This window comes from Camarhynchus parvulus, chromosome 4, assembly GCF_901933205.1.
Source record: "Camarhynchus parvulus chromosome 4, STF_HiC, whole genome shotgun sequence".
Taxonomy (NCBI): domain Eukaryota; kingdom Metazoa; phylum Chordata; class Aves; order Passeriformes; family Thraupidae; genus Camarhynchus; species Camarhynchus parvulus.
Genome location: NC_044574.1, coordinates 28,700,220 through 28,726,645, shown reverse-complemented (window position 1 = coordinate 28,726,645; position 26,426 = coordinate 28,700,220). Strand labels below are relative to the sequence as shown.

Here is a 26,426-nt window from a genome sequence, read left to right as displayed (position 1 = left end):
TTCAGATTTTGAGACTTACATTGGTTTTCTACATTTGTCTCCATTAAGGTTTTGGGGTGCTTTGCAGTTCAGTAATATACAGATTTACTTTTTGTGTCACAAGTTTAATGACTAAGTCTTGAGCTTTGGGCGTTTAACAAGCTTCCTCCAAGTATATATGTAGTGCTGCTTTATTTTTAGTTGGAATGTTTATACCTAAATCCCATTTTAAATTTTATTTGATGTTTAAATCAATTCCACAAAAGCCATGTCTTTCGTCTGCTATTTAAATATCTACTTCTGCTTTATCATTACATTTCTCTATGCTTGATTGAGTTGCTCCATAATAAAAATTTCATGGTGCATTATACAAGGAAGTAAAACAAGTAGGTTATTTCTATCTGGAGGTTATAGCTGTGATCATTGTTCATGTGGCTTCTTGGAACTCTGTGTATAATTCTTGTTGGGTACATCTATGTTACTTTGGTAGGTGTAGCTGCGTTTGGGTTGAGACTTGGTGTGTCAGGAGTTGATTTTGTGTGTCAGTCAATATCTGTGATTGTCTTTAGCGTATAACAAGGCTGACATGGACACATAGCAAAGCCTGGGAATCAAGAGAACATCATTTGATGAAAAAGAATTATCTAGAAAGTGTGTTTCTTGAAACATTATCAATAACCTCAAGTATCAGCTGGGTTGTTTTATTTGTTTGTTTCAAACTATTTGCTTGTGCTTTTCCAAAGCTCCTCAGTGTATAAATCTCATGTGAAGAAATACAGGCTTTTAATAACATTTGGTCAAAATTTTAAGATATCTGGAATGTTTCCTTAAAGCAGAAGTCCAAATGTGTTTACTGAAAATTTTCAATCAGGTTTGTGATTTTAAGTGCAATTAGTAGCAGTTAAATTGGGACTTTCATGTTTGAAAGGACAATTAGACAGGAAGAACACTAAAATGTCATGCAAAACTTTGTTTTGGGAAAGCAGGAATATAGAAAATATCTATATTTTCTATAAAGAAGAAAAAAATAATCTAATTAAATTGGACCAAAACTCATGTTAACTCTTCAGCTCAGAATTGCCCAGGAATAACTCGGACAATAAATTATATTCATTTCTCCCTATTTGAAAAACACTTATGTTGGGGTCTCTGCTGTCCTGCACCTTGGGAAAATTCTTGGGAATTTTTTGAGAATATTCTTGGAAATACTGAATATTGGTAAATATTGGTATAATGGAATATTGGAAATATTCTTGGAAAAAATATTACAGGAATATTCTGATGAAAAATAGTTTTCTTTAATTTGTGTTTTAACAGTTCCAAACTTGTACAACCTTTCAACAGTTTTAATGGAACCTTCAATTTTTTAAGTACTGAAGAACTCAGCAATTGCTTTCATTTGTAGGTCCTTTTCTTTCATATCTTTCCTAATGCAAATTTATTCATGTTTGTTTAGGGCTAGTAGTAACCTTAATGATAGAAAGTTTGTCTCTGAGACTCCAAGCCCTACAAATGTGTGGTTTTTTAGATCTTCCATCTCTCCCCATTTGCAAGGAATGTTGCTAAAACATGCTGATGCTCTGGTTCTGGACAATGGATAGACTCTACAGAATGTTTTTTACATCCCCTCACATCTTCTTTGCTCTACTTTCTACCCTTCTTGACTGACACTGTGTCTTTCATACCCTTCTTCTAAACATTTTGCACTGAATTCCTCCAAGATATTCTTCACACTTGTTATCTGTCATTTGCCTTAACTGCAGTTGCCCCTGTAGTTATTGCACCTCTACTCATCTGTCCTTTGACTCCCTTGGTCTGCTGCACTGACCAGAGTACTCAATACTTTCTGTTTCAGTTCTCATTTTGTTCCTATGGAGTGGTCAAATAACTCATACATTTTTCATTCTTCTGTTGGGGTCACTAACCAGATGCAGACAATCAACTTGTTCAGGGGCATCTACAGCATGATCTCTAAAGCAACAGACAAAATGTGGTGCTCTGCAGCAGTGAGGAAACATATTCTCTGTATTTCTTAAAATCTGATAATGGTGAGTTTCTCAGCAAACCAAAGTTTGATACTGATTTCTTTTTTCTGTAAAGGCACCTTGGTAATGCAACGGTCATTCTGAGTCAGGAGTGTACCAGGGCATGTTTGAGAAGTGTCCTGTAAAGAAAGGTTCTGCCATAATTATTTTGGCTGCCCATACTGGGGGTAGGCTCAAACAAGAGTATATGATATTACAAACTGCCAGCAGATAGCATGGCAGGTCTCATCCTACCTGCTTATTGCATCACTTTTTACATCTATGTGACACCGTGGAGAAGTCCAGAGACCTGAAGTGTTACACTTGCCAAAGCACAGAAATCAAATCATAAAAGAGCCACTTCTTGCACTATAGCAATGTAGACATATCAGTTCCTGAGCATCAAAGTTGGTGGTATTGTTGTAATTATCTGCGTTCTGAGCATAATTTGGGAATGTATGTAATTATACAGTGTACCATCTTACCTAAAGTAAACCAATGTTTTATTAAACTAACTGGAATTAAGTTGCTCCATTTAAAGTGCTTCTAATTTAAAAGGTTCGTTTTGGAAAGATTCTTCAAAACTGGGCTAATTAGCTGGGATTGCCTATTTGAATACTGTATAAAATGCATGAATTTTTTCCAAAATATGTTAAAAATAATTGAACCAGCTGTGGAAAATTAAAAAAATAGTTTTGCTATGATTGCTCATGCAGAGTATTTTTTGGTAAAATGATTTTAAAATTATTTTAATCAATCAGCCTTTCATATACTTACAATTATATGCTTGTCTAATTCTGAAACCAAAAGTTGATATTTATTACTGAACTGTGATTCTTACTCAAAAAACCCCCAAACCAAAGAAGCACAAAATATTAAAAACCAAACCTTTTTTTCCTCAAATGTTTCATTGTATTTATAACTGGATTAAAATTTCAGAAAACTTTCTGAAAATATCCCCTAAATTAATTAGCTTGTTTTTACTTTTATGAATCCTAGCTGTAAACCTGTTTCAGATAATAAGTAACTATTGTAACATTTTAACCTGGTTTACCTTTAATCTTGAAGTTGTAACGCTTTGGGGCTTATAGAGTGGAGACAAGTAGCACAAATGAACCTGAAGAGTTCAGTTCAGGTGGGGCTGGACTGAAATGTGTCCCTCTGGGGACATTTGGTAGGGCCAGTAAGGACAGGTAGAGGCCTCGTGGCCTGACAGTATTCTTCTGTAATATTTTAGTTATTAGCATATTGACATTATTAAAGCTCTGTGTAACTGTAAGAATGTTCTTACATTGTTGGGTTTTGTTATCTACAGTATAATTTTTGAATTGGCATCACAAATCATTGTAACCTGAAGTTTGTGTCAAGTAACAGGTCTGGTCATGGAGAGAAAAAATTATCCAGTGTTTTTATGCTTTAGATGAGTTTGTATTCCTATGAGTGATATTCATTGCACTTTATACTCATCTTACAGATCAATAATTCCACTTATTTCAGCTAAGTCTTCTCTTAATGTCTACCTCCTCTGAGCAGACTTTTTTAATTCCTAGAACCTCTGCCTTTAGGCACTTCCTGCATAAATAAAATGCAGGTAAACAATGTGGATGAAATGCTGGACTTCTTAAATTGATAGGAGTTTTGCCACTGCATTTTCTTTGGTCCAATATTTAAGATTGCTGCTCTATATTTATCATCAGAAAATGAGGGATATAGATTTAAGTTCTTAACTTCTTCAGCCCTCTTTTTTTCTTTTATATAAGACAAGAAAAGAAGAAGAAAGAAGGCTTGGCTTGCCTAATTTTTCATTATCCTGTATTTCAGAATTTGATATCCAAGGTTCTTTCTTCAAAACTAGAATCTGGGAGGCAGATTTTAGCCTGAGGTTTGTGTTAAGTATTTTTCTATGGCGAGAGGATAGAAACCTTCAGATCCAACTGTGATCAGTCTTTGTGAGCAGAAGTTTCCAAACCTTTCCTGAACTGGCAAAAATAGGCATGGCTGTATCCTCCCTTGCTAAGGATAAGATTATTCTAACTGAGAAGAGTTTCAACCAAAAAGTGACTAAACAGAAGTGAGAAGGGCTCCTTAAAACCTTTGGCCTTGCGGATGCCTATTAGGACAACTGCTTTTCCCAGAGCAGCAGTTGCCTAGACTAATGATTTTCAAAAGACCATAAGGAAAGTGGAAATCAAGTGGTGAGAAAAAGGTCCTTAACAGCTGCTTTTGTTGCCAGGAGCTCCCTTGATTGCATCACATGTTCATCTCAAACTAGTAAAATTGAACCCAATGTCTCACTGATAATTATATCTTTTTATCTGGAAAAATGGACAAGCCAAACAGTCTCTTTCATCTGCCAAAATCTGTGAAGCAGAGGTAATTGGCAGGATGTTAGAGAGGTCATAGCATATTCCAGTGAGAGATTAAATACACCTGAACTCCTTGAAATTAACTCAGAATCATTTCAGGCTTCCCAGGAAACCGATTGTCATTTAAAGTTAATAATCATAGTGAAAACAACTGGGAAGAATGTTTCTTGTGCAAGAAAGCTCTGGATACAAAGGAAAGGACTGTAAAGCACAGAAAATTTTAGAGAAATTGTGCATCATTCAGGTAAAAATAAATATTTATCTATTTCTCCTTATGTAATTTCCTTCTTATCTAAAAAACTTTCAAGAACAGCAAGAACCAATATATTAAGAGACACACATACAAGGTCTCTTTAACCTTACATGCTTAATCCAGGGATGACCAATAATGGATGCCCAGGGAAGAATCTAATATAACAAGTATATAATAAATTTCCCAAATATTTTCCTAGCCTTTAGCCATTCCTACCTAAGGCACATCTCCAGCTGTTTCTGTCAGATGTCTTCATGCTGTTGGGTAAGCATACATAAGCATGCTGAGTGCTAGCAAACTGCCAGAAGCATTGCAGTACCCATGGTCTCTCTGCAAGCTTTAGGGAAAGAGTTGTGTGCTATCAGGTGATTTCAGGAAGAAAAGTGCCTTCCTGCAGCAGTCACAATCCTATTTTTTTCCTTCTCTCATGCACTCACCCCACTCCAGTGAGAGCATGATTGGTGAGTTTGCACTTTTTCTAGGCTGTTTCTCTTGGCTCTCTGTTGAAGCTTTTCTCCTTTCCTACACATCTGCGCTTCCCCTAAAGGAGTGCATCTGGCTCCTCGTTCTTCAAGAAGCAAAATTCTATTATTTTTGGAATTGTTTATGCTGGCTTTGAACAGAGGATACACTTACACCTATATATGCAAACATTTTTCAAAAACTCAAACCTAGCTGGGTGCTGAGATCCAGATAGTCATCCTGCCAACTGACTCAAAAGATATTAAGACTGTGTTTAGCATAAAGTATTTGTCTCCTTGCTATATCAGTTTGGTCCCTAATAGTACCTATAATGGCAGTGGATCAGGGCTCTCTGTTACAAGATCTCGCCTTCCAGTGCTCTCATTGTTTTCTCTGAGAGAAACAATTCTCTTTATCTTGATCTCTTTATGTCTGTGTTTGTAAGGTTTTAGTAAGTGCAATGCAAATATTATAGATTGTGTAGATTAATGGAATAATGCAATATAGTGTTGGTGAGGTAGTTAGAAAAGTATAGGTTAACAATATATGGGAAAGGCTAGTGGAACAGGTTGGCATTAAGGTCTTTTGAATTTGGAACTTTTTAATATTAACAGGAAATTAAAACCCAAATTTGGGTGTTTGAGCGTGCAAAGAAATCAAGTTCAAATCTGATCTCTGAAGCAGGGATTGTATGCACAAAGATTTCAAGTTTAAATTAGAACTCTTGGTATTCTTTAATATAAAAATTTGACTCGTAAAATATTTAATGAAATTATTAAAAAGGGCTGTTATGCTTGACACAACTTCCCTCTCAGCATGCATGTTGATACTAAGTTCTAACTTAATTTTACCTCAATTTTTTGTTCTCTCATTTATTGTCTCATACATGTTTCCCAGGATAGTCCACTGGTCTTACAGTCTGACAGAAATGTAACAGTGAATGCAAGAAATCACATGGGACAGTTAACTGGACAACTGACTGTAGGTGAGTGTTCTTTATTGACTGTTATGTTTATCAATGTAACTTTATTAATAGGTTTCATTTATTATCATCACATATAAAATATCACTGAAAAGTCAGGAAAAAGAATCTCATCACCATACTCAAAAACCATTGCATACAATGGATCATAAGAGCATGATTCAGCATAAGCTCAAGGAAGAAAAACTAGAAATGCCTCAAAATAGCTAAAATGAAAACAGCTTAATGAAAAATTATTATTTTTGAGACCATTGTAACAAAACAAACTGAAAAAGCCTCAGCAAAATATGTTTCAACAACACTTTCAGTGGGAAAATAACCATCATTTTCTTACACTTCATGTCAGTCTTCCATTACTTCAGTGGCTATTGCTTTGGCCCTGTCACTTGTGTAGGGCATTTGTATCAGCACATCTGCAAAGTGGTTGGAGTAACAGAATGTTAAAAATCAGAAAAAAACCCCAAAAAACAAAATGCTTTCCTAGTCACTACAAAAATTAAATGAAAAGCTAACATACTTCCAGTCATTCATTAAAACTGATATTTTACAAAGTATAAAATATAGCAATTCCAAATGAAATGGATACAAAAGAATCCTCTGCTTATCTGTTTCACTTACTATGTATTTCCCCTCGTTTTATTGTGTTATACTTTGTTTTTAGTATGAGTCATATTTCTTGTGTTAACAATTATGAAGTAATATTTTTTATATTTTCTGAACTAGAAGGGTACTGATATTAATTTATTTTTAAGAATATTGGCCAAAAGAATCACTGAAAAGTGATTTAGTAGTTCTGGTACAAAACAATATATATTTTCTGGGAATGGGATAAAAAATTTAACGACATACATCTGTAAGACCTTAGTATATCAAATTCAAGGAGACACCCCTTAGACTTTATTTGTTTTCATTTCTTTCATTTTACTTCTGGATTAAGATGTGTTTTATTCATTGTTTTTTTCCTCATGTGCTGAGGTTATGCCCATAAATAATTTTAACTGGACCTCTAGCTGTAATCTATACTGTTTTCATAGTGACTGGAGACAGTGGCTTCTAGTTGTAAGAGTCTTTTCCAAGTGCAGGCAGTGACACACCATCTGCGCTGGTTTCCCTGAGCAACCACATCGAATGAGCATGCAAAGGTAACCAGACTTGCTAGCAGGTACAGATGAGGAAAATTAAGGTAACACCTGTTCTGGCCATATTGTACTTGCCCAGTGCAATTATAAAATGCAGTTCTCTATCATCTGGTAACTCTATTGTTAAAACCTCTACTTCAGCTGGTAACTGCAAAAAGGTGAGTTGTCCATGGCAGACATTCACATTGGCTGAAATAGATATAATATTTTTATCACTGACACTATTCTGGCTGAGTGAATCCAGCACTGAAAATATGTGTGAGTGTATTGAGGCTGACCTACTTAGAGGCATCACACTAGAGGTTGATATTCTAAAAACATGAAGGCCTGAAAAATCGTATGTTTTTATGTTACCACCATTAGGGTGAACACCTTAAGCTTCTTGGTGTGCAGCTGGTGCTGTCTCTGGAGACTAGAAGCTTCTTAAATTGCAATATTCTATTTACATTATTTCTTAATCTATCTTCCTCTTTGTTTCAAATATGACCTTTGTTATTTCTTATATCAGTATAAAAAATGTTTTTCTTTTTTTTTTTTTTTGTGAATCCCCTGTACAGTATTGGATGCATGTTAAAATACTCCTTATCTCCTATTAAATACTTCTTAATAAAGACAGTCACAACTGTCAATAGAATTAGTAAACCCTGAATGTTGTACTATTAAGAAATCAAGGAAATTTACAGGAACCTAAGAGTAAAAATATATTATTAAGGCACTTCCTTCTAAATTTTTTTGTTGTGAAAAACAGAACAGAGACAAGTTTTTACATTTGCCTAGGTAAAAGCATGGCCACTTTTGCTGAAAGAATGGTAGGGTAAACTCAATACAGAGTTTGCTGACAAGAGAAAATATTTTTTTCCTATTAGTTGTAAATGTGCCCCAGAAAGTCCCTGTCTTTAAAAATGCTCTCTTTCCATTCACTATTGATGTGTGCTGAAGCTGCTGTTTGTGTGGCTGCCCAGTGAAAGGAATGAAAATAAACAGTGAGGAAAAATGTTTTAAACAACAACAAAAAAGCAAATTATCGTGTCTTCGGGAAAAAAAAATCTTGTTAAAACTTTGAAATGTCATTATCTTATCAGTTTTTAGAGAGTTGAATAATAAGCAGTAAAAAAATAGACTACATATTAATATGCATGGCAGGAGCATTCTACAAAGAAAGAAGGATGCCAGTGCATTCAAAAGGATGATGCATTTTTTATACAGGTGATATCATTGGCATTTTATCTTCATTTCACAGGACTGAAGTGATACCACAAACCAGCAAATAGGCTGGTCTCATCCTGTGTTTGGCAACCACATTGCCACTCATGCCAAATTTTAGGACAACTAAAAATTCTTTCTGTGGTGTTTGAAACCGTGCCATGTGAGAATAAGACAGCCTTAAGAGCATATAATTAGAACTGTAATAGGAAGATGGATTAATATAAAAAAGTGTTATTATTGGGCTGGGGGGGAATATGGCTATATGTTCATTAAGGGAGATGGAAAAAAAATCCAGTGAAACTCTTAATGGGTATTCAATTCTGTAAGCGACAAAATATGTCATTAAAGTGCATCATTAAGACATCTTGGGAATCATCCTAATCTAGGAGGAGTGAAGAAAAAGGATATTAAATATTTTTTTTTAAAAAGTAACTAAGTGTTTTGGATGATTGAGTGGCTGCATGTTTAAATGGTATAAATTCAAGTTATGCTTCAGGACATAAAAGACCAAGAGCACACCCATTATTGCAGCACAGCATTTTTTATACTGGCACCAAAATCTGTACAGAGAAAAAGTCACAGCTGTAGCAATGCTTTCTGTTGGGAACTATACCAACTGAGCAAGAGATGTTGGTTTGTACTCCAGTCTATTCACGACATATGGTCTGGAAACTGCCAAGTTTGTGTCTGGATCTCCAAGAGGACTCCACAGCCTTCAGTTTTTAGACATGCCATTTAAGACCAATGGAGCAGATGTAGCACAGACATGAATTGTATGTATAGAATAAAGATGAAAAGATGACAACCCATTGAATTTTGCTGGATAAGTTGTCAGATCTCTCCCCTCGCAGCCCTTACTTACTAATACTTCTGCAGTGTGCATTCTACAGAATTACCTTTACACAACCTTTTTTCTCTGTTAATCAATGTTTGCACAGTTTATATGGAAAATTATTCTTTTTTTGTAACAATCTTAGAAATGCACATTACTTGCTCCCTTTGAGCCACAAGTCTTTTGTCTCCATGCTGTGTGCACATATCTTAGATACCTCTGCCTGCTTTTGAGTGGACTATATTAGGCTCATAAGCACTAAAAAAATGTAACGTGACATTTGAAACTGAAACACATTTGTATTTAATGTAAATTCATCCTCAGGTTGGGTTATTATTTCAACTTTTTTTTTTGAGAGGTTTTTTTTTCAGCTTTTTTCCTAACTGCAATAATTGCTTCTGACAGGTATTTCTGCTACTGTTTGACCCTTTTCAATTCATAAAGAACTCTAGGGATATCTGAAATGCACAAAAAAAAAGGCATTTAATTTCTGCTAAGCTTTCAGGCCACAGACAGAATCATAACTCTCACAGACATCCAGACCTGTACAAGTCACAGCTTTGGAGAGCTCCTGAACCTGTCTCTCTAGTCACTGAGATCTCCAGAGCCGTGCAAATTCAGAAAACATATTTGAACACCAAAATGATATCACATTCTTGCAGCTACTTTTTGAAAATAGCAGGCAGATGTATGATTTTCAATTACAGCACTGCTAACGACTGATAACACTGCTAAAAGATGTACTCAAATAGCTTGTCAAACTTGGAGATCCTTTCCATGCATTTACCACAAAACTTGTCTTGTGTATTCCGAGATCTTTGTCTTTAAAATGTGCTTGCTTACTTGCGGTGCTCCATCAAGAGTACTTGGTTTGTTGTGCAGAAACTGTTGGACGTTAGAAACTGCAGGTATGTAACTGTGGGAGTGGGAGTCTCTTTCATCATCCATACCTATATGCTGTATGGCAGTTTCCTATGCTTATATCAAGTGATACCTAAACAGGTAACGCATCCTGCTACCCCTAGGCTTCTGAGGTGCTCAAAGTAACTCATCACCTAAAGGCCACTCCTGATGCTCTCTTTGCAACATTTAGATATCAATGAAGATCTGAAGCAAGACACAACATTTCAAGTATTCTTGCTTTTAGAATCATCTGTGGGAGTAATAAAATGTTATAATATATTCTTTCTCTATGGGGTACCAACAATAATAATAAGGTACGTGTGCAAATATGTGTATATATGTTGCTCTAAATCATTTGTTTGAAATTTTTATGAACTTGAACTAAGTATCCATTAATAACATGCTTAATGAGACAAGAAATGTTTCTGGTTTTGAATCTTGTTTGCATACACTGTAGCCTCAAATGTAAGGTCTTTTCTCCTAAGTATTGCAAGAGGAGGGTGATTTTAGGATGATCAGACACATACACTCTTTCCTTACTGTTGGAAAAGGAAAACAATGGTCTCAGTTCTTCTCTTATCTGCATACTTGTTCTTGTATCATGTGTAGTAGAGTGCTGGGAGGAAAGGGATGAATTGGTTTACGATCCCTCATCAGTTTTTGCCTTTCAACTGGGCAAACATGGATTAGAACTTGTCAGGAGTATGTGAAAGAAAGGCTTTCTCCTGCTTACAAAGAGGTTTGCCTACCTGTCATTCCAAACTACAGTGAGATTTCCAAAATCTGAAATGTTCTGCTAGTCTAATTTCCATATTAAGGCAATTGCTCTTGCAACTACTGTGGTACAGTAGGATAATTATTATCACTAAGAAGACATGGCAAAACGAAGCCAGATAAATGAATTATCCATTTCTCAGCATTCTCTCAATTTCTATTCCTTAACTGAAATCCAGACTGAATAAACACAAATTTTGGTCCCTAATACCACTTTAATGTGTGCAAATAAGCAATGTAGACAATTCATTTTACCACATTTAGATGAATTAGTAGTCCAGTTTTTGCAGTTATATACAAAGAGGACAATTTCACATTGAAATTCAGAATGAATATGTAGTAGCTTAAAATCTTCTTTTGGGACATTTTTTCATTTATCAAGTTATTGTGGTGAAGGTTTTCAACTTATAGTTACTTCACTTCCTCTTAATTTTCTAATACAGAAAAAAATAAACACAGAGTCCCTAATTTCTGGGCTAAATTACTTGCATTGCTTACATATTTTCAGGTTTTTTGCACCTTAAATGGAATTTTCTGTTGGCAATCATTAGTTGGTGTTTTCCCTGTTACTTTTAGATTAGGTAGTTGTCATTCAGAGAATATTTGGATAACTTACACAGCAAAATCCTATACATTCTGAGTGTACTAATTTTAAAGTATAATATTTCTTTAAGTTTTATAGCCTGTTAAGCACTCTTCCCAATTGTAGGAATATAACAAATTTATCAGGAGGTGAAAATGCATCTCGTGTGCTAGTTTGTGGTGCAAATCCATTGTAAGATTTTTTAAATGGAGGTAAAGGGGAGATAGCTTGTTCTTTTTTATACAGGTTAGTTTACCTTGCACTTAACTGCAGAGTTAAAGGGTTTCTTTCATCTTCAGGAGTCATTGCAGAAGGAATGATGGAGCAGTGCCTGGAAGGCCATATGGCTTTATGTCTCCTCCTGGCAAAGCACGTGAGATGAGCCAAGAGGCAGTCAGAAAGTGAGCCATGTTGCTCAGAACAGTTGAAATGTCCAGCTGGAATCTTAAGTCTCATCCCTCCTCATAATTTACAGTGCAGAATGACGTTGCCTAAATTTCTGTCTGTCTAGTCCATGGAAAAGTCTTTTTACAAACAATCTGTGCTGTAACAGGTTTTGTGATAGGAGTTCGCCTAATGTATACTCTTAATGACTTTGGCTAAACTATCTGGATAATCCACTCCCATTAATTAATTATCCTGAAGTGAGATATTAGGAAAATGTGAAGGTGTCTGAAAACTGGTCCAAACTTTGACCTGTTTGCCAGCACTTTGATGGGTCTGCCAAACTAATCCTGAAAAAATTAACATCATTATTTATTTGAAATTCATCCATATTTATCTTGCAATTCTCCGTTTAAGTAATTTACAAATAATAGAAAGCATTGCTTGTTTGTTTTGATTCAGCATCAAGAGGAAGACAACTCCTTTCTAATTTTTGTTTCTATTTCACTTGTAAATTAGTTGCATCATTTTCTGTGTTAATCTTCATATGTGCATTTGAAATTCAGCTATGGCAAATATCCCTTTGTGGCAAGCCCTTGCATTAACTGGATTGAAAAATAATACTTTTTTACACATCTATTACACAATAAACTCATAAAACTATTAAATATAGTACATCAATCATTTTCTATCCAGTTTGTGCTTGGTTAACAAGATCTCTTTGAAAGGAAGAGTTGCTTTACACAGTACTTCTGATTGCATTTGATAAATTAAATATATTTTTAGGCTTTTTAGCAATATCTTTCATATCATTATGATGATCTTATTGTAAGTTATGTGCAGACATAACACTACATTGCTGTTTAATATTTTAAATAATACATGGTGTTAAATATATCTTAAGTTTCCCTCATTGCCACATGAATTGCTACATGAAAACTATGCTGTAAAAATAGAGCAATAAGATATCTTTCTGTCAGTTATTAGGACCAAGTAGTAATTCTTTCTTGTAGGTATTGCCATTATTTAGCCTGGTACCGCCTTCCTGAAAGGCAAGAGCACATCACATCAGTTGAGGTGTCAAGAATTAAAAATTCTCTATGAATAAACACAAATGCAAGCAGCAGTAGGACAGTAATTGAATTCTGTGCAATTTCAGCATGGTTATTTCAGGGGAGAGTGCTAATACATTATTGATAAGGAACACCTTATCCAAAATGTCTAGGCAGTGGCTATGATTCTTTGCTTTAATTTTTATCATCCTCATCCTCAGATTCTGTTATACAGAATCTTCTTTGAATCTTAAAATGAATAATTTCAGTACTTCCAGAGCTGAGGTCTTAAGACCTCTTCCCATCCCCTTATTTCTGCATTCAGTATATTTTCTTTCTTCTTTCTACCTTATTCAGACTCTAAATTTTTTGTCATTTGAGTCTTGATCCAGCTTTTCTTCTCTTTTTCTTTCCCTCAGTCTGAGCTCAGGAAGACTATTTCTACCTCGGATACAAGATACAGCTCATGTTAGTTCATATCTGAAGTTGTATTGTTCTAATGTGGAAAGCATCTTTTCTGTCTGTAATGACAGACAAAAAGAAAAACATACTTTGTACTTTTATAAATAGTCTGGTATTTTTCTTTTTGTACCATAGACAAAATACATGTGGCTTGTTTTCTTTCCTTGTTTGTCCATGATCTAAATTTGGAGGGAATTTTAAGGTCTGGTACCTTATTTTTGATGTGGTGCTGGCAGGAACACCTGGCATGCTAAGGACTGGTGAGATGCTGGCTTCCTGCAGGGGAGCCTTCAGAAAGAAGCCACCACAAGCCTTCTTTTCTCATGAAAGCACAGTAGTCTATACCCACTGTCACTTTAGAGGTGATATGAAAATGATGAAAGGGAGCAGTAAATCAGTGTTTTCCAGGCAGGGATTATGGAGGGGAGCAGAAGTACAGCAATGACTGTGCAGAGAGGTGTCCAATCTGCTTGATATGAGCCTCAGCTCGCTGCCTTAGTGTTTCATCTCAGTGCTAACTTTGACCCCAGAGCACCTGTAGTGAGCGTGGACGTATACTGAAGTAGATTTTAATTATCAATAGCTATCTGGCAGTGGTATGTCAGTCTTCTGCTTACTTTGGAGCTTTATAGGCTCTTTATTTTATCTTATTGTTTTTTTTAAATACAAGTCTGGACCTTTCCCCTGTTTCTAGAAAATTGGCACTGAAAAAGAGAGAAAAAGGTACTCTGTTGTAATTGTCAAATATTTTATCCTCTTCCCATCCCATCCAACCCGATCCCATAACAAATCAGAGGATCTGGAACTATGAGCAGTTGATTGATTTAACTGTAGAAATAGAGTCTGAGTGGGAAGAGGTAATTAGTGTTTTCATGGTGCTGCAGAAGTGTTAGTGTTTAAACATTAATCCATTGCCATCTGTCCTGCTGCTGTTACCCACATGCTGTTGGCCAGGACAGAGAGCCTAACTACTGCCCAAATGTTCTGAGCAGGGAAGGAGATGTGGTTTCCTTTTGTGGGAGACATCTCAAGAGTCAAAGAAATGGGGTTATTTAGAGGAAATAAGTAGGCTTTGGATATGGGAGTGGGTTTGAAGGATGCAGCATACATCTTTCAAGGATGGTCCTAATTCTTTGTCTTTAGCTTTATCTGAAGCTAATGCTTCATTTAACTTCAAAAACAGCTGCTGTGCACACCTTGTGACATTCACAAGGCTGCTGCTGGGTGCTAAGCATTATTAAATTACCTACAACATCTGGACTTTTAACAAGTCTCTGACAGGACATTAAGATTTTATTTTTACCCTTTTTTCCCTGATGTTCAGACAGCTCACTAATATTGTCAGGAATATATTATTCTAAGGAGTGAAGGACAAAATAGGGGTAAAAATTGAGAAGACTATTTTAAGTTAATTAAATACAAAGACATAATTTAAAAGAAAGAGAAGGGCAGTGAGATCTTTCTGGTGTTCTTTATTTTTATATTTATTTCAGAGAACACTTGGAGGTAGAAATTCAACAGCCTGCTGATTGTGTTAAAGGTGTTGAAATAACAGCAAAGACATTTTTCAAACATAGGGGTGAAAAGTAATTTGATTGTAGACTTAGATTCTTTCTCCAACTAAATAATCTTTAAAAAGTCTGAGTTCTTTCAGTTTTATTATTGAAGGAACTATGGGAAATCAGCCTGTTTCTATTTGTGAAAGAGATTCTTGCAAGTGAACAGTCAGGCTTGGAAACGTTTGTGTTTGCCCATGAAAATTATTTGTCCCTGTGAGATTGTGAACCTCTTAGGTAGCAAGTTCCGGTTCATATAAATTAGATGACTAATATTAAAAAATAAATAATAAAAATATTTCAGTTTCATGGAAATCCCCCTCACATATCTTTAGACTATTAGAACTTTCATCTTAGTGTTATGTTGAAATTATTATTGTTTTATAAAAACATCAGTATTGAAGTATAATTTCTATTCATTGCACTACTCCAAGTCCCATAAAAAATATAGTTCCAGAATGAACTTCAATGTAACACTGAAACTTTAAAATACCTTGTAAAATATCAATTAATAACCCCAGCTAGAACATTGCTGCTTTTTTTTTGCTTATTTATAAATGAAAATGATAATTTGCCTTTCTTTTGCCTCCATTTAGTACAGGATTAAGTTTCAAGTTCCAAATTATGCCGATATTAGACATATTTAATTGTGCCATTTGTTGATGGGCAGAGCTGTCTTGATGTAATTTATCTCAAACATGTACATTTGGTAAAGATATATTTATTATGGATTTAAAAACTTTCTTTAATGCATAAATATATCTCTGAAAATAACTTCTTTTTCCTTAGGCTATTCTTAGAGTGATAAATATTGTAGTTGTAACTGAATTATGAACAGATGGCATTGAATTAATGATTAGCTGAATATTTTTAAACTTGACTAGATTTCTTCCTGTGAAGAAAAGCATTCCATAAATCTAAAATTAATTAGTCTCTGGGAACAGTTATCATTCACTGAATTGCTAACGTGTTAGAGATCAATATATTAGAGAGTGAGCATTTTTTCCAATTCAAAATTAAGGACTACCTTGCCTTTAAAATAAGTTATTATAACATTAGGGTTCCAAAACTTCATGATTTTCCTTGTGTCCTATTTTGCACAGATATTTTGATTGCAGAAGTTGTTTTGCTACTCTTTTATCATACGTATTACCCGTAGCATCTGGACATGTTATGACCTCAAAGTTTTCACACACTTAAAGATTTCTACCCATTTTGCTTCTGGTGCAGAAGAAGAAGCCAGGTGCTAATTTAGCACATTTAGTTTTCTCTCGTTGAGTGATTATGGTTGGCTTGCCATACTTCTGATGTGAAAGCTTTCAGCTAGTCCAGACAAAAACTCCACTTATGCTGCAGGTCTTGTCTCTGAATTTGCACATCCATCTGCATCTAGGTTATATTTCTTTCCAGACACGGGATCGTACGCTCTTTCAAGGACACTTCAGATTTCCCAAGGGTGTCAGCGTAGCCTCCATAAGTGGGGTATTTCAAAGGTAGACAATCTGGCAATGGTTCAAATCACAAAGATGCAGAATTTCAGTGTCAGCAGGGTTACTGGCTGAGGTAGATGTCTTCATCAGTGAATTGAATTGCATCTTATGTGTTACAAGTCAACAATGAACTCCACTGAGAACATTAATCAAAAGAGACACTTCCAGAAGCTAAGAGACCAAATATGCTTTTATCCTGCTTCTACAGCTTTCTGGCTCTTGTCCCACTGTCAAGGGCAAGGAGACAAGTAATTTCCTAAATGGGTAATGCAGAAATCCTGAGAGCTGGGTTAAGACCTCATTGTCTTGTGCCTTCATCACAGCAGATGCAACTTGCTCAGAAATCTGCAAATGCATTTCACTGATCTGCAAAGTAGCAGAAGGGTTTAAAATTATCATTTTCTAGTAATCAGACTATATTTTTTTCTCTTGTTTTACTACTCAGTAGTAACCAGTGGTAGCCTTTTTGTGGATGAGTATCTTTCAGTATTTTGTACATTCTTTCATTAAATCTTTCTCAGATAAAGTGTGATTATATGAAATGCTAAGACCTTTTGCATAGATAGCTTCAGGATATTTGAACTCCCTAGCTAAAGCAGATAATTGGAGAAATAGTCAGTTTGTAAAAATTAGACTTTTATGGTCTTCCTTATACAGTAACTATCAGTATTGAATTAATATTATAAAAATGTGAAATAGGGGTTTTTTGACATTTCTTTTTTCAAGAAAGTTTCTGGGTGCTCTGGTAGCTTATGTCCTTTGTTTAGGTCTTCTCTCTCCAAGTGTGATTAATTCAATTCTTTATCTCAAAAAGGTTTGATTTGCATGCAGAAACATTATAATAGTCTAATTCACTACATGGTGAGTAATATTATACAATACTTTTGAGTCACAACAGGGTTTATTTAAAGTCTATGGGAAACTGCCAAAAGCATCTGGAAGAACAATTTGTATCTTTTTAATCGCGTAGGGGGAAAAAAGGAAGATGCAAAGCCAATCTCTTAATAAGAAGGGTACATTAAGAATATATTGACAAGGTGGAGATAGGTCAAATGTTGGATTCCATGATTTTGGAGGTCTTTCCAACCTGAATGATTCTGTGGTTCTGTGAATATGGGCAAAAATATTTGCTAGCTTTTAATTTTTATTAATAAAACACCAAAAAATGGCCAAAATGCCTGCCAGGTAGAAAAAAGTCTCAGAATAACTGTCCAATGCTTACAGAGAATATTACCAGTAAGAAAGACAAAACTGAAATGCTTTTCTTTTTAAATCTTTACAAAGTAAGATCCATAATGGTTATTTAAAAAGGTCAGAGGATAAATAAGAGGAAAGGTAAAGAACCATTGGGTTACATGAATGTATTTCGCTTCATCCAGTTTCATTTTCAGTCCAGTTGCCTCAGAGTGATAAAGCAGGATGCATAAAGGCCTTGTAGGTATTTTAGGCAGCTTGCAGATGAGAGATTAGGTCTCAAAAGATGCAAATAATTAAAACATCAGATTTATTTTTAAGAAAAGAATAAAGTAGAGATGTAGAGATTTATACATCAGTGAATTTTCAGTAGAATTTCTGGTAAATTGGTAGAATATTCAATAGGGAAATCTGGTTATAATTGTGGCCTAAAGGAAATATATAATGATAAACAGTTACAGGTTTAGCAAGGAATGATTTACATGATCTGCAAGATGTTATATTTCCCAAGGAGAAATTCAACAGTCCTGTTTTGTCTTTGAGTTTCATCTATCTAATGGGGACATTTCATAACTCCCCTTACTATTTCTGTGTGTTCTTGCTATTTGATTTGAATGTGGTGTTCATCAAGTACAGCAGGTAGTCAGGTACCTCACAGTTAATTGTTCTGTCTATTTTTAACTCTCATTTCTCTTCAGTGGAATGTGCAGCTACTTAGAAACAACTCAGTATTTTCATAAAATCTAGTGACCAAACAGCATAATTATAGCCTTACAGCCTAGCATAGCTAACAGAGAGAATGGAAATATTCCCACTAATTTTGTATGGAGCAGTAGTGCCCAGACTGCTTCAGTAAGCCTTGGCTTCCAAAAGGTATATGTTCAGTTTTGTAAATTATTTATGTTGTAAATACTAAACCCATCACAAAAAGCTAATATTTACAGGGTTAAGGATAAGACTGAAGACTTGGATGATTCTCTTAGGACTTAGTAATATTCAGGTTACATTCATCATGACTAAGAAAAACTGATTAGCTTTCTACTCCCATTCACATTTTGCAGTGCACAAAATATGTTAGATTTATAAATAATACAGTTGCATGAGCTGGACTTTTGTGCTTGTCAATGAAAGCTAAGTTGATAAATGCAGCTATAAAAAGAAGTTAACATATTGTGGCTATTTATCGATGTCACAAAGAAACATTCCTGGACAATAAAGGAAAACATGTAGGAAAGAGAATGTCATAGAACTGGTAATAAAAAATAATATATATTTATTTAAAATTTAACCTACTATTTATTTTATACTTTAAATACTTCATTTAATAATCTAATTAAAAATTTATCCATTTACAGAAACCATGTATATTTATTTATTATTAATATGTTTATTATATTTTTGTATGTTTATAATATGTCTCTAGTATTGTGAGAAAAATAAGTCTGATACAAAAGTAATTTTACTTGCTGCAAGACTCAGTTAATGAATCTAGATCATGTTTTGAGTAAATTAACCTTAATGGGATTATAAAAGGGGCAAAACATACAGTGTGAAGTCCTACAGATAAATTTTGGTGCCTGACATATCTTCCTGTGTCTTGCTTGGCTTTCTTATTTAAGGAGCCATATAAGCAATTAAGATATTATAGCTAAAATTGCAGACAATGCACATCCTTTTAACCATTACAGAAGCAAAATAAATGTGTTGACTTAAAGCTCAAACAAGCTTCAAGAAGCAGAGAATCACATTTTGCTTTCATTCCCCCGTGAGTATAGCTCATAGCTGATGAAATTATGAACAGCTGTATCTGATCAGACCAAAGGTCTGTTCAGCCTTGTAATTCCTGAGTCTCATGGAAATTACCATATGTTAGGGGTAGTAGGCAGAAAAGCTCAGAATTGCTCTTGAGTTGTTGTGGCCTTATCTAGAAGTAGGATGGAGAGTGTTGTCTGCTGCTGCTGGTATGCTACTCCCACATACTATTTTCATAGCTGGGGTCCCAATGTCAAGGTGCACGAGGAAGACAGATCGCAGGATGTATTTTATCTATTGCAGAGGTGACAGACAATATTTCAGATGTGTTTTTCAGTGAAACTGATATACCATATCAACAGTGGATCTTACAGTACTGGGTTAATGTTCGACCTTAGAAGTCTTTTAGAACCATAATGATTCTATGATTCTACAAAGTTCCTAAAAGTAAAACCAGCTTGGGAGGGCAGAACTTTTCTGTCAGATGTCATTTGACAAAGTCCTAAACCTGTAATATGACTAATCTTTCATGGATATTACTGGGTCTGTAGGTCATGATGAAGGAAGTCTCCTGCCTGATCCAGATGGTTCTACTGAGTTTCCTCTTATAATAATGTGTGCTTTATTCCTATTCCAATAATTTATGTTGACAGATGTTATTGTTCACTTCCACAAAAGGTAACAAATGTGTGCTTTTTTTCTTCTCACCCAGCATTTGCTCCAGCTTCCCTTGTCTGAGTAGATAATAATTAGAATAGGAAACCTTGAAGATCAACCTCTCTTAGAAACAGTAGCTTTCTGACATCTCTACCATTGGTAGCATGGCTACCAACTATTGAGAGAGAGAGAGCTAATGGATCTTTTACCTTCTACTTTCACACTTTTTAGTTATAATGAAGGTGTTCCCTTCCCTTCCTCAGCAAACGGAACACAGAATATGTTTTGATTGTTGTGAATCTTTGCTTGTGTAGAAGTTTTGCTCTCAGCTGAAAGTTCTCTTTTTCTTTTCCAAATTCCTCAATGCTTCTGTTCTGTTCAACTGCTACAAATCCTTCATTTGCACAATCGCTCTTGCATTCACTGAATTTTTTTTAAGATCTCTGCTGTCCAAAATACCATAATATCTATAATTCCTATGAATATTAAAAAAATATCTAGATGTATACTTCTCAAAAATTGATCTTAGACCCAGATGACTGTTGAATCTTTATTAAAAATGCTTTATCTATTTAATCGCCAATCTCAGAAGCATCAACACATTCTCATAAAAGTAACTTTCTTTGTCATCCAGACTCTGCATAAAACTCTGCATTTAATAAATGTTTAAATAACCCATTTTTCATTGGAGAACTAGAAGAAAGTATATTGAACTCTATCATATTTCCTATTTACAAGAACCAGTTTGTGGTAATTCCATTTGAATTCTAATTCCTATATTCAATTTAAGGTTGTTGATTTTTTATCTTTTCTGTGTCTGTTGTGTGCCAGGTGGACATGGAAGGTGATTAAGAAATCAGACACAACTGCTAGTGTTTGTAATCATATTTTAACCTTGTAAGAATGGAGAGTTCTTGTTTCTATTTATTATCACAGCAAATAATGGTTCTAATTATTATTTCTGAATAATAATAATGAAGTACTGTAAGTAATCATTGACTTTAAAATGAAAAATGTTAGAACATGCATTCTTCATATTATTATTATATTAATTAGTAAGTCAAACTCTACAAATTCAAAATAGTTTTTATTTTGAAATTTAATCTCTATTACTGTTAATCTGGATTACAGAACCATAATTTGCTGTATTTTTACAGCATGTACTGCCCAATATTTTCATTTAATGCATCTTCACTACAGTTAAAATGAACAATTTTAGGCTCTGTACCATTTTAAATGTAGCTGGTTTAACGATAATTTCAATTATACAACTGCTGTGCACGAAGCATGTGTTATAAACCATCATTACATACCATGTATATATGAATATGATACACATATTTTTCATCTATATACTTTAAATGAAAGGAATTTCACAGAAACATAATAATTTAATTGAGAATTATGTATCTGAATTTACAAGTAAATAGTTTTCCTGAACACAAGATGAGAAAAGAGTTTGTCATAGACATCTCCTAAACCTGATTAAAGCTGTTATGTAGCCAACTCCATGTCTAGGATGAAGTAGAATAACAATACAGTAAAAAATAGCAAAGCTAAACAGCTTTTCTGGTAGCCATGTGTTTGATAGAAATTACCTTTCCAAACAGAATGTAGAAGATTGATTTTCATATATGATTCTCTGGACTGAAGTATGCATTATTCAAGCAGATATGATTTGCTGAAAATAGTGATGGCTCTACAAGTTTGAGATTAGAATTTCAAAATACTTCCTTTGTTCATGCATAATATTCAAAGACTTGACATTGTTTTTATTAGTAGCACTATTAAAGATTCAGGCATTTCATGAGACGTGTATGTTGGTAGAGTGGTTTTGGAACACAGCAATTTGCTTTACAACTAAGAAGATAATACCCTAATACATTGCAAATGCAACTGCTTGCTCCTATTTCAACTGGGAAATAAAAATGAAACTAAACAGAATTCCATTTTGCTAGCACTGAGTACTCTGTAGACAGTTCAACTTTTCTAAACCAGTTTTATAACATTCACACCTGGTTCTATGCCAAAGAGACAGATGTAACATGTATTATGTTTTTTAGTAATCTTTCAAGTGCCTTGAACCCACTAACTACCATTTCAGCAATAAGTAATACAAGTAATACACTATTGAGTCCTGAGTGAAACATGAAGTAAAAACCCATTTATTTTAGCATTAAAATTTATTTACTTCCTGTAATGCTATTTTGGACTAGCTGAATTCTAGGTGTACTTTTATACAATGTGTTTCTGAAGCAGCACAAATAGTATCTAAAGTATATGCATTCCTTAGTCAAAGTTCCAGACCATTGTTATTTAAGTCATTTTTAAATGAAAACCTATATTATCCTAAATACATCACAAGTTTGTAAAAGCTGTTATTGAAACATGGGCTGTCACTTAGAGTGATATATAATGACTAAGAATGTGGCAGGTCTTTTCTCTTTTTGATTTCTACCACATTTTTTGTTAATTTCTTTTCCCTACAGAGCTAAAAACTTTGATGGGTGTAAATTAGTAATGTCACAGTACTTATAATGCCACTTTCTTTTAGGTGGTTAAGCTATCATCAGCTCTTAAATAAAGATGAAACTATTTAGTATTAAGTAATTTGTAATTATCCTTTGGTTTCCCGAAGCATAAGTATGGTTGCAGGACAAGTGAATCCCCAAACACCTGCATATGAAATCTGCCTCTGTTTTTAGAAAGATTTTGTATTTTTTCAAACTAAAGCCAACAACCTGATTAACAAATTTTAAAAAAACTTTAGTCGGGGAGGGGAGTGGGAAAAATACCATTTGACACATTTACTGAATAAACATATAAATTCAACAAAAGGCATCATCACAAGTATTTTGATAATTCTTTTTCATTTTATTTTTTTGTTCTGAATCAAAAATAGCCAGAATTTTTTTTTACAGTACAAACATAAGTTCATCTGAAAAGTAAGAGGAACTGTTTTGATCACATAGCTGATTCTGCAAATTATGAGCTGCTAAGGCAATTCCTTGACCGAAATTAATTATCACAGTTTTTATATTCCTTATTACATATTTTGATACTATGCATTTGCATATTAGACTAAAACCTTACATATTATGGAGCAGGAGTTTTTACAAACTTTTAAACCAGATTATTAAACTGAAATATCATATATAAATTTATTTGTCCATAATGCCCTCCACATAACTTATATGCATATAGATTTATTTCAGGAATACATTACAGTTTAATTATGGGTCATAGAGAAAATTTCAGATTATTATTCCTTGAAAAAATGTATCTTGCTTTATGTCTTGTTGTGCCATATGAAGTTGATTGGTTTGCTTTTCAACACCATTTTCAGAAATGGTGTTTGCTTTCACTTATTAATAAAATAAATTTTTGGGAAACAATTTCATACACAAAACACTAGAGAGTTTTGTGTACTAAAGACCTGTAAATTGAAAAGCATAGTAAATTTAAAAGCCTTAGTACCTGCAAACCGTCTTCATTGCAGTTAGATCAATCCATATATCTGTCCAATTCCAGAATTGTTTTAGGATTTTTGAGCTTTGAGACATTTGGGAATATTGTTTCATAAAATATGCCAGAAATTTTGATATCTTAGTCCATGTTTTTTGTTTGTTTTTGTGTTTTGTTGTTTTTGTTATCTATTCTCTAAGTTTGCAGTAGAAGTGAATGAAAAATACAGTTTTCTGCTGTGTTTATTTGTGTGTCTTGATGGAATAGGGTCATGCATTATCTTTATTTTTTCATTGGCAAGAAACTGCAGTTTGAACTGAACAAACCCCAGAAAGCTCTGTCTGAATTGGCACTTCAAGATCTCAGTGTTTAAGTACATTCTAAATATTAGTGTTGATTTCCACATAATGCTGAATAGATGTTTTTCATAGTTATTTCTGTAAACTATTTTAACAGTATTTCATAATGCAAATTATTTATCAGGCTTACAGAAAGCCAAATATTTTCATAAAGCATCATGTATTCAATATGTTTTGGATATTCAATTTATGCCGATGATTAATTCTCAGAAAATATCTTAGATGTAATGATCACTTCCTTGATTTCAGGGGCTGATGCTGTGGAAGCTCAGTGTAAGAGATTTGAAGTGAGAGCAAGTGACAGTGGAAGAGTGTTGTTTTCTGCAGATGAAGATGAGATTGTCATTGGAGCTGACAGACTGAAAGTAACAGGTATGGTAATAATAAAGATTCTAAATGCATGTAAACATATATTTTTTAATACCTTTAGTAGTAAACTATCAATCTTCTACAAAATTTTAGTCCGCTGGAGAAGAAAACGTCTTCTCGTTAACAGAGATTGTTTGACCAACCAAAAGATATTGCATAATCTAAATATCAATTCCTCTAAAGGTAGATTTAAATTTAAATTCTACAGGATCAACTGTGGTACAAATCACACTTACCACTGTGTTTTGGCTTTATATGTTACCATTAGTTATTGTTTTGTGGTGTGTGTGCCATTTGTTTAGGTAATGCTCCTTCACAATAATAAAAAATATTATATATATGGTAGCCTTTGTTTTTTCTGTATACAAGGTATCAAGTCTAACTTTGATTTGAATTAAGATTTCACGAGGCTCAGCTGAAAAACCTTGCCTTGACTTGGGTATATTAGTTTATAATGAAATAAAGGTTACTGTTACAGTTTCACCCCAGCCAGCAATTTAACCTTGCATTCGCTCCTCTACCCGTGCGGGTGGGGGAGAGAGGTGGACGGGTGAAAATTAAAAAGAAAATTAATGGGTGGAGATAAAGACAGTTCATAGGTAAAGCAAAAGTCACACACACAAACAAAGCGAAAAAAGGAATTAATTCACTGCTTTCCGTGGGTAGTGAGGTGTTCAGCAATCTGCAGGAAAGGAGGGCCCCATCAGGCATAACGTGGAAAAGGAGAATCATGCGGAATCCTGCTAAGGCTCAAACTTGGTCATAATACTAAATGCTGAGAGAATTAATCTTAAATGTACAATTGACACAGGAGATTTTAAAGTATCTCTCATAAGTTAAAAAATAAAACAACTTATAAATGGCACTAAGAATTAGATTCCCCACCACTGAGAAATGCATTCATAAATTTTGATGTCATGATCTTTATTTTTAATCAAATATTTGGCACCATAAGAATTAATTTTATCCAAAGATTGTGTGATACCTTTAAATTCTTCAGGAAACACATGAAAGGTGATGAGTCCCTATGAGCAACATCAATCAGACTGTATTACTCCACATGGCATGATATGACTGATGAAACCTGGCAGGAAATCATAATGTCAAACATCAACCAGAATTTTTTTCTTTAGTTTATTTTTCTCAAGCTTGTGTTTTTCATTATCATGGTGCCTTGGGGTGAATATAGGAAAGGAATTATGGAAGAAGAAATACAACAAAAGATGAATATAAAAAAAGGGAAAATAAGATGTGCTTATTTGGAGATAAATCTCTCACATGTATTTATTTAAGGGTAGTACTGCAATGAAATTATTTTCTTTTCTTCTGTAGCAATCAATAGTGTCTCTTTGAAAACACTTCACTGTGAATGTGTCCAATAAATTATTTCTTTTGGTACTTGATTTTCAAAGTATGCTTATGGGCATTTGTAAACTACCATGGCAATGTGGGATTTTTTTGTATATTATTTTTCCTCTATTCAGAAGAATGTTTTTAATGCTCAGCTTTTAAAAGCAGTCTATCATAAGTCAGTTTAAGAAATTCTTGATTAATAAAAACTGAAAGATTAAGTTGACAGCTTCTCACTGATTATTTTTTGTAACATTTTTATTTGTAAATTTTTATGTAGGCAGCCTATTCCAAGCAGAAAGGTATGGTAGAAAGAGGGCAGTAATTTATTCAATTTATTTTCCAGATAAGAAAAATATAGTATCAGAAGTAGTACTTTTTGGTTCAGAGATATTGCATTTATCTATTTGTATACTAAGAGTCTCTCACTTTAAAATTAGGCAATTGGCTGTTCTAGTTGAACTTCTTATTCTTCCTTACATCACCAGTTTTGCTTTTTCTTTTAACTGCATAAGCTCTTTTCTGCTTTATTACTCAAGGAAAGAAGACATAGGATTCAGATTTTTGTGTTGTTAGAGAGCTATTAAAATTGCAATTGTCTATTGTCCTTGTGAACAGAGATGCCTCCTGCCACCAAGTTTAACATGTATCATGGAGATTTGGAGAGAAGAAAGAGAAAGGCTTGGTGAAGCGAACATATTGTTAAAGAACTGGGGAAACAAGTAGTAACAAAAAGCTCATTTTCTGGCAGGCTCATGGGTTTCTTTCTGCACATGGTTAAGCCTTTCTCCATTTTTTTATATTCACCCTGCCATTTCAGGCATCTATAGCAT

General features: G+C 34.2%; 1 protein-coding gene across 4 annotated transcripts in view; it reads left to right on the top strand.

Annotated features, from left to right (window-relative positions):
* SGCZ (sarcoglycan zeta) overlaps positions 1–26,426 on the top strand; it is a 390,471-nt gene that overhangs the window by 320,409 nt on the left and 43,636 nt on the right. For all 4 annotated transcript variants that reach the window (XM_030947340.1, XM_030947339.1, XM_030947341.1 and 1 more), the window contains 2 exons: positions 5,982–6,069; positions 24,124–24,246. In XM_030947340.1, coding sequence (XP_030803200.1) covers positions 5,982–6,069; positions 24,124–24,246 — 211 coding nt within the window. The remainder of the gene's footprint in view (positions 1–5,981; positions 6,070–24,123; positions 24,247–26,426) is intronic.